A 13,343-nucleotide genomic window follows, 5' to 3' on the forward strand; every position below is an offset into this window, starting at 1 on the left:
TGTGTGCCTCCTGGAGAGGGAGGGAAGAGGTGCGCGGTGCCTGGGGGTGGGCACTGCCTGTACTGTGTGTGTGTGTCCCGGAGCAGGGGGCAGTGCGTGTACCATGCGGGGTGTGTGTGTGTGTGTGTCCCGGACCAGGGGGCAGCGCCTCTGTGGTGTGTGTGTCCTGGACAGGGAGGGAAGAGGTGCGCGGTGCCTGGGGGTGGGCACTGCCTGGACTGTGTGTGTGTGTCCCGGGGGAGGGGGCAGTGCCTGTGCGGTGTGTGTGTCCTGGAAGGGGGGGGGAAGAGGTGCGCGGTGCCTGGGGCTGGGCACTGCCTGGACTGTGTGTGTGTGTCCCGGGGGAGGGGGCAGCCCCTGTGCGGTGTGTGGCGGGGCGGGAGGCTGTGGGCGGCGGAAGTGACGGGCCGTCGTTCACCTGCTGGGCGCGGCCGTGAGGAGGACGCCGGGGCGCTTTCCCGCCATGGAGCTGCCGCCGCTCGCTGCGCTGCTGGGGAGCCTCCTGCTGTGCTGCGCAGGTGAGCAGCGGCGGGGGTGATGTAGGGGTGTCCCCGCGCGGGCACAGCGTGCCCCTCTGCCCCGCCGCTCGGGGCCAGGCTCCGGAGCCGCCTCGGCGCGCTGCTGTCCCCGGGGCCGTTTGGAGCACGATGCTTCTGCCCCCCTGGTGCCCCCAGATGCGGGCTCGCCGGGTCGGTGTGCGCTCGGGGGGACCGGAGGAGCCGGAGTCTCGCCAGCCGCCTCCGTGCCCCTGCCCCGGGCCCTGTCCCCTCCGTGCGCCGCGTCCCCAGCCGGGGAAAGTGGCTTTGTCAGCTGGGCCGGGTGCGCCCGGCGTGGAGCCCAGCCGGGGGCTCCTTAAAGAGCCATCGCGTGGCACCGTCCAGCGCCTTTCGGTGCTTTGGGCTTTCTGGGGCTTCCAGGTGGATCCGTGTAAGAACGTGGCTCCGTAACCTGCGGTGTAGGAACTGTGGATTACACGGGAAGCTCAGGGCAGCGCTCACTTTCTGCAGGATCTGCTGCACTTCCAGCTGGACAGCGCTGGGTGCTACGGCTGTGCGGGGAAAGCGCTGCAGCGTGGCCACATTTGCAGGCTGTTGGGAGCGGTGCATTGTGGGCAGCTGCCCCAGTCTTGGAGGGGGCTGCAACCTGTTTTTCAAAAGGGGGGGTGAGGGGGAGCCTGTGGGGGGGGGAGAGAGAGGGGGGATTTTTGGAGCTGTCAGCTCCATGCCTTGCAAGTTCTAAGGACTGGAAGATACACATCACCAACCTGTAATCAATCAATGTAAAAGTTTCGAGCCCTTCCCCCACCCCTCTCTTTATTCCCTAAATGCAAATTATGCACTCCTAAATAGCCTTCAGACCACATAAACAGCTGCTCCAACATGAACTCCCCCCTCCTCTCCGCTCCGCCATGTGGCTTTTCTACTCTAGCAAACAGCTGTGAACATTCCAAAGCAATTCCCCTGCCTGCCTCTTCTCCAGCAAACAGAAGCTGTTTGTTTTTTTAGATAAGCAGCTCCGGGGAGCCCGGAGTTCAGCCATGCTTCCAGTTTGTTGTGAGCAGGCATTCTGGGAAACCTCCTAATGCCCTGCAGGCCAATAACAGCACTTTTGGTGGCCCCCACTTGACAAGCCGTGCTGCATTCCCAGTGCTGCAATCGTTACACCCCAAGCAGACCAGGTGTACAGCCAGTGCTGCAGCCAGGGAGTTGCAGCGCTGGATGTGCCTTGCCGGTGTGGACAGTTACTAAATTGCAGTACTGTAAACCCACTACCAGCGCTGCAACTCTCCAGTGTAGCCATGGCCTCAAGGAGTAACTTTTACAACGTTATGAATAAATTCCTGGGGTGGAAGTCAAAGCAAAGAGTATAAATTAGTTGAAAATACTTTGATCTGTCCGCAGCATATGAAGCAAAAGCAAGATTTAATTAAGCAAAAGGAGCAGGCATGTTGCACTATGTGTTTATAAAACAGCTCCTTGTTTTGACACCCTTTTGGCTGCTAAAAGGTGGATAAGCATAGTTTAATTCTTTCAATGTATTTGCAGTTATTTTACAAATTTATAGAAATTTTAGGTAATGGCATTAAAATGTGTTCACTATACTTTGCCTAAAACACTTATTTTTGATCCTGTGATAAAATTTATCAAAGTGATGTGTTAATTCCACCTAATTTTAGGAAACTGCTACAGTTATCTTTTGAAACACTTCCTGTTTTCAAAGCTTTCTGATATTTTGTACAATCTTGCATCAATTTTGATGTAATACAAAATAACTATGAAACACCTGGGGATGTTAAAAGTTAGAAAAACTGCTTTTCAGGGGCATTAGGATGACACTGTCTGTTTCCTGTTGAAATGTTAATGCCATTGTTGATGTCACAGCTGTGTTAGGGAATTACTCATGGGATCAAAATTTGTTATAATAGAATCTCCAAATCTAACTGCTTGTGTGATGATGCATGAGTAGCTGGAAACTTTCTTGCAAACTTCAAGTAAAAATACATGGCTGGTTTGCTTTTTGCTATCTGTTTTACTGAATATATTACATTTGTTAATTAAGATTCATTTAAAAATATTTTCCACGTACTTAGAATAGGCACTGTATATAATCTGGATTGATGGATGTTAATTTTGTACATTTAGAAACTTTTGTTTTCACTGAGTCTCTTGGACAGTTCTGTCCAGAGTGAAGTTTGAGCACAAATTTTATATATAAACACACAATACTTGCTTCAGGTGAAAACTCTGTAGATAGGAAAAAATACTTACAACATTACTTTCTCTTTCCAAATCATTAAACTGTGCCAGTGTATATAATCCCTATAATTTGACAATTGTTAGCACATCATGTTGATATTTTATCATAAAATGGAAGTAAATGACACAATGTGCTAGTGTTTATTTGAAACTGAGTAGCAGGAAATACAATTTATAGTTCAGATCCGTCTTTATTTAAAGGTGATTTAAAGAACAGTTGCTTTCAAAATGAATTTGGAAAGGGCAGTAATCAATGTTCAGTACACCGTTTATATTTGGATTTCATAAAGAAGGTAAATTTTAGCTTTTTGTTTTGTATTTGCCTTCTTCCAATTAAGAATATTCTTTTATGCAAAATATTTTATGTTCCTTTAAAGGAAAGGAATATTTAAAAGATTATTTTCAGTATTTTGATAGTGTTTTTTCAGATAATCTTTTTCCACTTATAACAATGATTTAGCCTTCAAGTATTCAGTTATCAAGTTGAGGAGATGCTGTAGTTATGGATACAGTATAGATTTCAAATTCCGATCATCTTTAAGTGGACTTGCAAATATGTCTATTACCTCCAACTCAAATTAAAATATAAGTATTACATTAAAAATATTAAAGAATGTTAAGGTTGTAAAGTCAACCACTCAAAAAGTTAGATGACAGAATTAATGCTGCATATTTCAACTTTAATTCAGCCCATTTGTTGTACGTGTTAGGATATCATGTGGTCATGTAATTAAAGACTGTCTTTTCAGAGGTCCCTTGCCTCATCCTGTGCTCGTAATGGGTTCTAATTAACTCCATGAGTAGCAGCTATTCAATGTTTGGTTTTATCCTCACCATTTGATTTGTCTTCCCATGTCTAACTTATTGTACACTCTTGCTCTGCTTTGAATACAGAATTAATTTCCTCATTGTCTTTTCTTACAGAGCTCATCACTGTAATATCAATCTACTTCATAAACATTAATTTATTTTCATAACACTTGAGTGAGGTAATTTGGTATTCTGCTGTCACTTTACCGATGAGGAACTGGTGCACAAAGGGATTAAGGTAGACAGAGCCTGCTAATTTTGGGATCCCAGTTTGAAGCATCAGGGGATGGATTTTTATCAGAGAATTTGACATATTACATGTCTAGAACAGAGCTGTGTTGACTTCTATTGTAGTTGTGAATGGTCATCTCTTCTGCAAATCAGGCCCCCAAATGTGTCAGATTGAACAATTAGGATTTGGAACAAACAATTAGTGGCTACCTGTGAATAAACTGATTTAAGTTGGGGTAGTCAATTATTTTTTGTCAAGGCATAGTCAAGGTCCAGGCTCCCTTTTCACACAGCAATAACAGTAATGATGAAACATATGGAAAAAGACTTCATGGTCCATTCAAAAGTATCTGGCAGTCTGCGTTTGGCCCGCAGTCCGCCTGTTGACTACCTGAGGCTTAAGTGATTTGTCCAGCATCATACAGAAACCCTGTAGGAGATTGGGGGTGATAGAAGTCAGTTCTCCAGGGTGGCATTTAACTGATTTTTTCATGAGACTATCTTGTCTTTCTGTAGTCCTCTGCTTTATTCACTCATTCCAGCTTCTCTGAAACAAATGATGCAGAAGTCCTGCAGACAATAACCTCATTTTGTATGCAACCCTGGTTCATTTCTAGGACACTGCCTATCCGGTGCACTGAATTAAGCAGATGTCATGTGAAGAAAAAAGTATGTGATCATGTAATTAAAGGCTATATATCAAAAGGCATACCCGCAAGGGGTCTGAATTAAGGCTGCATGGACAACCTTAATTCTGGCATTTCCTAACTTTTGAGTACTTGACTTTAGAAACTTAAATTGTTGTAAAGTAGCTTTTTAATTTTTTTTGGAAGAAGTTTCCTAATTTTTTTTTTAAAGCAAACAGGGGGCAAAAAACTTCACAGAAAAGTAGGGCTGGAAAGGATCTTGAGAAGTCTAACCTTTTCTCCTTCTCCCCCCGCCCCCCAATTCACTGGGGAAAATCCCATAGGTTCCCTGATGGTGATACCATTTTCTAGTCCTTGCCATAAAATGGAGCCAATGGTGAAGACTTGGTTCTCCTTGTTTAACAAAAGTTGTTTCTGCTGGTATGTCTGTGAAACTGCTGAGGCTTTTGTGAGGTAGTGAAGGGGGAGGATGTTTTAGCACTGGCTGAGGCAGGACCAAGACAACCTCCGGCAATGGGAATTCCACAACCTATCCTAGAATCCTATTCCAGAGCTTGACTATCTTTTAAAGTTTTTCTTTCATCTGACCTAAATCCCACTTGTTGCAGATTAAGCCCATTACTTCTTGTCATAACTTCAGTGGACATGGAGAACAATTGATTGCAGTTCCCTTAATAACAGCCCTTAATATATTTATTAATTTGACATCTTTTCTCAAGACTTAAATGTGCTCATTTTCTAACCTTTCCTCATAGGTCAGGTTTTCTAAACCTTTTATCATTTTTGTTGCTCTCCTCTGGACTCTCTCCGGTTTGTCCACATCTTTCCTGTGTTTAGGCATGGCTGGATTTGGTTTAAATCAACAAATGTTGGTGAATAGTTTTAGCTGACACATTGAAATAAAAGAGAGAAATCCATCTGTAACAGTCAGCACAAATGCAGCTCTGTTCCCCTCCCCCCCTCACACCTTTTGCCTGCAGGGATTGGATTATGACACCAAAATTGGTCATAATTAAGGATTTGGAATCTTTGGATCTTGGCTCTAAAGCACAGACCTCTGCCACTTAAGCTAAGGGACTAAAGGTTGTAATCTTCTATGTGGACCAGACTGGAAGGAGGTGACCCACACACTTTGCCTTGTATTTGCTGATTGGCAGAGGACTGTTGAAACAGCATAATCCTGGGTTCAATTCTGGATTGTACTTCAATAGTCACAGACCCTTACATCCTGACCCCTTAATCATTTTCTTCTTTCACAGCTCCTATCTCACTCTCACTTCACTTTCCCTCCATCTCATCATCCTTTTGCATTCCAGTCAAGTTAGTTCCTTCTCCATGTTGTCTGAGCACCAGCAGTAGGGGATTCAGAGCTCACTGTTCATAGTTCTGGTGCCTGGCACAGCAGACTCCCAGCCACCAAGAGGAACAATTTCAGGGAGAGTTCTGCTTACTCTTGCAGCCTTGGAATAGATCATGCTTATTTATTCTGTGGGGATGGTACATGTGCAGTCTGATTGGAACTGTATGAAGATGGATGGTGAACATAGGATAATGACAGGTAGTCTTTTGAAAATTTAACTGCTAAAGTACTAATCTTTTATTGAGTTTGTATAAGCCAGGGGTCCCCAAACAGTGCCTGCGGGCGCCGTGGCACCCGCCGGGACATCCATGTGTGCCTGCCTACTGTCCGCCAGACAAGCAACTCCCGAAATGCTGCCGAGAAGTGGCAATGTCAAGAAGCGCTACTGCTGAAATCCCGCCGAATTTCAGCGGCAACTCCTCTTGATGACACTCCTTTACAGCGGCATTTCAGTGGCCGATTCACAGCTGCTTGTCCGGTGGCCACGGTCCTCGGCGGCTAGTCGTCTGGTCCCTGCCCCACGGAAAAGGTTTGGGACCACTAGTGTAAGCTATGGATTGCCCCGTATCTCCGTGAGAGTTTCATAGAGATCTGAGGCAGATTCCCATGAAGTGAGGAAGTCAATCAACATCCTGTTCTGCCTCTCAGACTAGGCATGTGGTAGTATGCGCATCATACAGAGACACAAGCCTGCTTTCTGCAGCCCTCCTGCCCCCAAGAACTCGCTTCAGCTATTCCCAAAATCAAAGCTGCTTACCAGGGGCCTCCTCTCCTGTTTGCACTTTGCCAAGCTCCGTCAGCTGTGACTGGCTAGCCTCCTCCGGGATAGAGAGGAGCTCCTGGCTGCATGCATCTCTGACCTCCAAGTCATCTGCCTCTGGGTCCCCCACACCCTCCACATCCTTTTCCAAGTTTTCCTCCTTGTGGCTCAGTCCAGTCTCGACTGGCATGCAAGCCAACAAAGTATCCACAGTGGCCTTCTCAGTGAATGTTGGCTTGCCACTGATTATCGCGTCCAGCTGTATGTAGAATCGGCAGCTTGTGGGCACAGCCCTGGAGTGGCGGTTTGCCACCTGCAACTTGTGGTAGGCGTTCCGCAGCTCCTTCACTTTGACCCTGCACTGCAGTGTGGCCTAGTCATGGCCCCTTTCTGTCATGCATTTTGAAATCTGTCCTTAGTTATCATAATTCCTACAGCTGGAGTGCAGCTGGGACGGGACAGCCTCTCCCCAAATGCTGATGAGGTCCAGCAGCTCAGCATAGCTCCAAAGGGGGGATCGCCTGGTGCATGGAGCAGGCCTGGCCATCTGGAAAGATGCGCTGAGACCACTCCATGTGTCACTGAGGAAACAGGAAGGGGACTTTCAAAATTCCCAAGCAGTTTAAGGGGTGGGACTCACTGTTGGTCACTTGAGGGCAGGGCACTAAAGTTCAAACTGATGACCAGAGAGGTGAGAACAGGCATTGTGGGACACCCCCTGGAGAGCAGTCACAGTGGTGTAATTGACCATGGTGTCTACTCTGGTACCAAGGCGCTGTACTCCTGTTGCAGAAAGCTGTATGCTTCTCGTCAAGGTGGTTTTTTAAATAGCACTGCAACTGCACAGTTTCTGGCACTGCATGGCTTGGCAGGTACACACCTCGGGAGTTACTCCGCAGAAAGCTGCTTTACTGCACGGAAACTTGCCAGTGTAGACAAGACCTTAGTGACTACTTCTGTTTCTTGACTTTCCCAAGCAGCTGGTAGGTGGTTCATATTATTTTTGGGTTGCTTTCAGGTTTTGTAAATCAGCAGTAAAATTGACCAAGCTACTAAATTTCACTTGCTGCTGTTTTCTGGATTCAAAGACAAGTATTGAATTGATTCACATATGGAAACATATCTTTGCAATTGTAAGAGCTAGAAATGTTAAAATGAAAGCCTACAGTCTTCAGAAGTTGGTGGTTAGCTCCTTCTCCATGCAACCTACCTGGGAAAGCTTCCTACCTGCAACTGGTGAGTGGGCGAATACTTTGTTTCAGTCACTGCGTTATCTCTGGTTTATTCGCTGGTAAAGGGTTTTGTCTTTTCCAACCCTTGATTTTAGCTGATTTTCAGGATTGTTTGCTGAGGGTATGTCTACACTATGAAATTAGGTTGAATTTATAGGAGTCGATTTTTACTAAATGATTTTATACAGTCAATTGTGAGAGTCCCCATTAAGTGCATTAAATCGTCGTAGTGTGTCCACAGCACCGTCACTAGCATTGACTTTCAGAGTGTTGCACTGTGGGTAGCTATCCCACAGTTCCTGCAGTCTCTGCTGCCCATTGGAATTCTGAGTTGAGCTCTCAATGCCTGATTGATGGTTTTGGGTACATGTCATCAGTCGCCCCTCCCTCTATGAAAGCAAAGGCAGACTATCGTTTCACGCTTTTTTTCCGTGCAGATGCCATGCTGCTTTCAGCAGACGGTGCAGTAAGACTGCTAATCGTTGTCATCCAACCACTGCTTCTGCTGCTCTCTTGGTGCCATGATCCACCTCGCAGGTCCTCTTATCGTTTGGTATAAATATCTATTCTTGTGGCATCCGTTGTTATCCACTGCTTCCACTGCAACTCTGCTCTCCTTCAGATGCCATACCATGGCAAGCATGGAGCCCGCTCAGCTCACCGCTGCTGTTGTGAGCATTGTAAACACCTTGCGCGTTATGTGCAGAACCAGAACCTGCAAAGGCAGGTGAGATGACGACAATGCGATCACGATAATCATGAGGACATGGACACAGACTTCTCTCAAAGCGCGGGCTCTGGCAATTTGAACATCATGGTGGTAATAGGGTAGGTTCATGCTGTGGAATGCTGGTTCTGGGCCCAGGAAACAAGCACAGCCTGGTGGGACCACATAGCGTTGCAGGTCTGGGATGATTCCCAGGGGCTGGAAAACATTCGCATGTGTAAGGGCACTTTCATGGAACTTTGTGACTTGTTTTCCCCTGCCCTGAAGCACCAGAATACCAAGATGAGATCAACCCTCACAGTTGAGAAGCGAGTGGCGATAGCCCTCTGGAAGCTTGCAACGCCAGACAGCTACCGGTCAGTCGGGAATCAATTTGGAGTGGGTAAATCTACTGTGGGGGCTACTGTGATCCAAGTAGCCAGCGCAATCACTGAGCTGCTGCTATCAAGGGTAGTGACTCTGGGAAATGTGCAGGTCATAGTGGATGACTTTGCTGCAATGGGATTCCCTAACTGTGGTGGGGCGATAGATGGAATGCATATCTCTAGCTTGGGAATGGACCACCCTTGCAGCCAGTACATTAACCGCAAGGGGTCCTTTTCAATGGTGCTGCAAGCACTGGTAGATCACAAGGGACGTTTCACCGACATCAGTGTGGGATAGACTCTAGGACTGGAAGGGACCTCGAGAGGTCATCGAGTCCAGTCCTCTGCCCTCATGGCAGGACCAAATACTGTCTAGACCATCCCTAACAGACATTTATCTAACCTACTCTTAAATATCTCCAGAGATGGAGATTCCACAACCTCCCTAGGCAATTTATTCCAGTGTTTAACTACCCTGACAGTTAGGAACTTTTTCCTAATGTCCAACCTAAATCTCCCTTGCTGCAGTTTAAGCCCATTGCTTCTTGTTCTATCATTGGAGGCTAAGGTGAACAAGTTTTCTCCCTCCTCCTGATGACACCCTTTTAGATACCTGAAAACTGCTATCATATCCCCTCTCAGTCTTCTCTTCTCCAAACTAAACAAACCCAATTCCTTCAGCCTTCCTTCATAGGTCATGTTCTCAAGACCTTTCATCATTCTTGTTGCTCTTCTCTGGACCCTGTCCAATTTCTCCACATCTTTCTTGAAATGCGGTGCCCAGAACTGGACACAATACTTGAGTTGAGGCCTAACCAGCTCAGAGTAAAGCGGAAGAATGACTTCTTGTGTCTTGTTTACAACACACCTGTTAATGCATCCCAGAATCATGTTTGCTTTTTTTGCAACAGTGTCGCACTGTTGACTCATATTAAGCTTGTGGTCTACTATGACCCCTAGATCTCTTTCTGCCATACTCCTTCCTAGACAGTCTCTTCCCATTCTGTATGTGTGAAACTGATTGTTCCTTCCTAGGTGGAGCACTTTGCATTTATCTTTATTGAACTTCATCCTGTTTACCTCAGACCATTTCTCCAATTTGTCCAGATCGTTTTGAATTTTGACCCTGTCCTCCAAAGCAGTTGCAATCCCTCCCAGTTTGGTATCGTCCGCAAACTTAATAAGCGTACTTTCTATGCCAACATCTAAATCGTTGATGAAGATATTGAACAGAACCGGTCCCAAAACAGACCTCTGTGGAACCCCACTTGTTATACCTTTCCAGCAGGATTGAGAGCCATTAACAACTACTCTCTGAGTACGGTTATCCAGCCAGTTATGCACCCACCTTATAGTAGCCCCATCTAAATTGTACTTTCCTAGTTTATCTATAAAAATATCATGCGAGACCGTATCAAATGCCTTACTAAAGTCTAGGTATATCACATCCAACGCTTCTCCCTTATCCACAAGGCTCGTTATACTATCAAAGAACGCTATCAGATTAGTTTGACACGATTTGTTCTTTACAAATCCATGCTGGCTATTCCCTATCACCTTACCACCTTCCAACTGTTTGCAGATGATTTCTTTAATTACCTGCTCCATTATCTTCCCTGGCACAGAAGTTAAACTAACTGGTCTGTAGTTTCCTGGGTTGTTTTTATTTCCCTTTTTATAGATGGGCACTATATTTCCCCCTTCCAGTCTCCTGGAATCTCCCCCGTCTCCCAGGATTTCCCAAAGATAATAGCTAGAGGCTCAGATACCTCTTCTATTAACTCCTTGAGTATTCTAGGATGCATTTCATCAGGCCCTGGTGACTTGCAGGCATCTAACTTTTCTAAGTGATTTTTTACTTGCTCTTTTTTTATTTTCTCTTCTAAACCTACCCTCTTCCCGTAAGCATTCACTATACTAGACATTCCTTCAGACTTCTCAGTGAAGACTGAAACAAAGAAGTCATTAAGCATCTCTGCCATTTCCAAGTCTCCCATTACTGTTTCCCCCTCCTCATTGAGCAGTGGGCCTACCCTGTCCTTAGTCTTCCTCTTGCTTCTAATGTATTGATAAAAAGTTTTCTTGTTTCCCTTTATTCCCATAGCTAGTTTGAGTTCATTTTGTGCCTTTGCTTTTCTAATCTTGCCTCTGCATTCCTGTGTTGTTTGCCTATATTCATCCTTCGTGATCTGACCTAGTTTCCATTTTTTATATGACGCCTTTTTATTTTGTAGGTCACGCAAGATCTCAAGGGTGAGCCAAGGTGGTCTTTTGCCACATTTTCTATTTTTCCTAACCATTGGAATAACTTGCTTTTGGGCCCTTAATAGCGTCCCTTTGAAAAACTGCCAACTTTCCTCAGTTGTTTTTCCCCTCAGTCTTAATTCCCATGGGACCTTACCTGTCAGCTCTCTGAGCTTACCAAAATCCGCCTTCCTGAAGTGCATTGTCTTTATTTTGCTGTACTCCCTTCTACCCTTCCTTAGAATTGCAAATTCTATAATTTCATGATCACTTTCACCCAAGCTTCCTTCTACTTTCAAATTCTCAACAAGTTCCTCCCTATTTGTTAAAATCAAGTCTAGAACAGCTTCCTCCCTAGTAGCTTTTTCAACTTTCTGAAACAAAAAGTTGTCTGCAATGCAGTCCAGGAACTTATTGGATAGTCTGTGCCCCGTGGTGTTATTTTCCCAACATATATCTGGATAGTTGAAGTCCCCCATCACCACCAAATCTTGGGCTTTTGGATGATTTTGTTAGTTGTTTGAAAAAAGCCTCATCCACCTCTTCCACCTGATTATATGGCCTGTAGTAGACTCCCAGCACGACATCACCTGTGTTTTTTACCCCTTTTAGCCTAACCCAGAGGCTCTCCACCCTTCCATCTCCTATGTCCATCTCCACCTCAGTCCAAGTGTGTACATTTTTAATATATAAGGCAACACCTCCTCCCTTTTTCCCCTGTCTATCCTTCCTGAGCAAACTATACCCATCCACACCAACATTCCAGTCGTGTGTATTATCCCACCAAGTTTCAGTAATGCCAATAATGTCATAGTTGTATTTATTTATTAGCACTTCCAGTTCTTCCTGCTTATTACCCATATTTCTTGCATTTGTATATAGGCATCTAAGATACTGGTTTGATCTTGCCTCCCAGCTTCGCCCTGACCCTCATTCCTCTCTGCCATTATAGCCCGTGCTCCCTCCTGTTTCCAACCCATCTCCCAGGTCTTGTTCCCCACTTACCTGTGGGCTTTGCTCACCTGTCCCCATCGAATCTAGTTTAAAGCCCTCCTTACTAGGTTAGCCAGTCTGTGCGCAAATAAGGCCTTTCCCCTCTTCGAAAGGTGAACGCCATCTGTTCCTAGCAGTCCTTCCTCGAATAGCATCCCGTGGTCGAGGAAGCCAAAGCCCTCCTGGCGACACCATCTTCGCAGCCAGGCATTCACCTCCACGACGCATCTGTCTCTGCCCAGACCCCTACCTTCAACAGAAAGAATCGAAGAGAATACCACCTGTGCTCCAAACTCCTTAACCCGTACTCCCAGAGCCCTGTAGTCACTCTTGATCTGCTTAGTGGCACACCTCGCAGTATCATTTGTGCCCACATGGATGAGTAGCATGGGGTAGTAGTCAGAAGGCCGGATAATCCTCGACAATGCCTCTGTAACATCTCGGATACGGGCCCCTGGCAGGCAGCATACCTCCTGGGATGAACGGTCAGGGCGACAGATGGGAGTCTCCGTCCCCCTCAGCAGAGAGTCTCCAACCACCACTACCCTACGTTTCTTATCAGTGGTGGCAGCAGACGTCCCAGCCTTAGGGGTACGAGGCTTCACCTCCTTAACTGTTGGGGGTGATTCCTTCTCTCCTGTATCAAGAAGAGCAAAACGGATATCTTTTACCACAGCAGGAGGGTTCGCAGCAGCGGTGGAGCACTGCCTGCTGCTAGAAGAAACCAGCTGGCTGTGTCCACCCTGAGCCGCCTCCTCCACTGGTGTGTCAGATACACCCTGAGGCATCTCCTCCTCCTCCGGTGTGTCGGTAGTCCTGTCAACTGGGACAGCTACGTCAGCTGTCTCCACATGGATACTGTCCAGGAATTGCTCATGGATATGGATGTTCCTCAACCTAGCCATCTCCTCCTGTAGCTCTCCCACCTGCTGCCTGAGAGATTCCACCAGTAGGCACCTTTCACATTGGATGCCACCCCCAGCCTGGATATCAGTAAGTGGAAATTGCAAATTACAGTCTTTGCAAGCCCACACCAGAATCTGGGTAAAAGCATCCATGCTTTGGTGCTCTGTCTGGCTACAGGCGCAGGTGGAGGAGACAGAAACAGTGCTGGCACAGGTGTTGCGGGTCCTCCTCACCATTGTAAGCCTCCCTCTGTTAAACTCTCAAATTCCTGTCTACAGCTCCCTGTCCGCTCTGCTCTGCTGTAAACAGAAA

The 13,343-nt window shown here is 46.2% G+C and overlaps 1 protein-coding gene across 1 annotated transcript in view; it reads left to right on the top strand.

The window, feature by feature from the left end:
- The first annotated feature begins 463 nt into the window (after positions 1-463).
- LOC115642544 (coxsackievirus and adenovirus receptor homolog) overlaps positions 464-13,343 on the top strand; it is a 39,158-nt gene continuing 26,278 nt past the window's right edge. The window contains 1 exon segment of the mRNA XM_030546168.1: positions 464-518. Coding sequence (XP_030402028.1) covers positions 464-518 — 55 coding nt within the window.

The sequence above is a fragment of the Gopherus evgoodei genome, unplaced genomic scaffold (genome assembly GCF_007399415.2).
Source record: "Gopherus evgoodei ecotype Sinaloan lineage unplaced genomic scaffold, rGopEvg1_v1.p scaffold_41_arrow_ctg1, whole genome shotgun sequence".
Classification (NCBI taxonomy): Eukaryota; Metazoa; Chordata; order Testudines; family Testudinidae; genus Gopherus; species Gopherus evgoodei.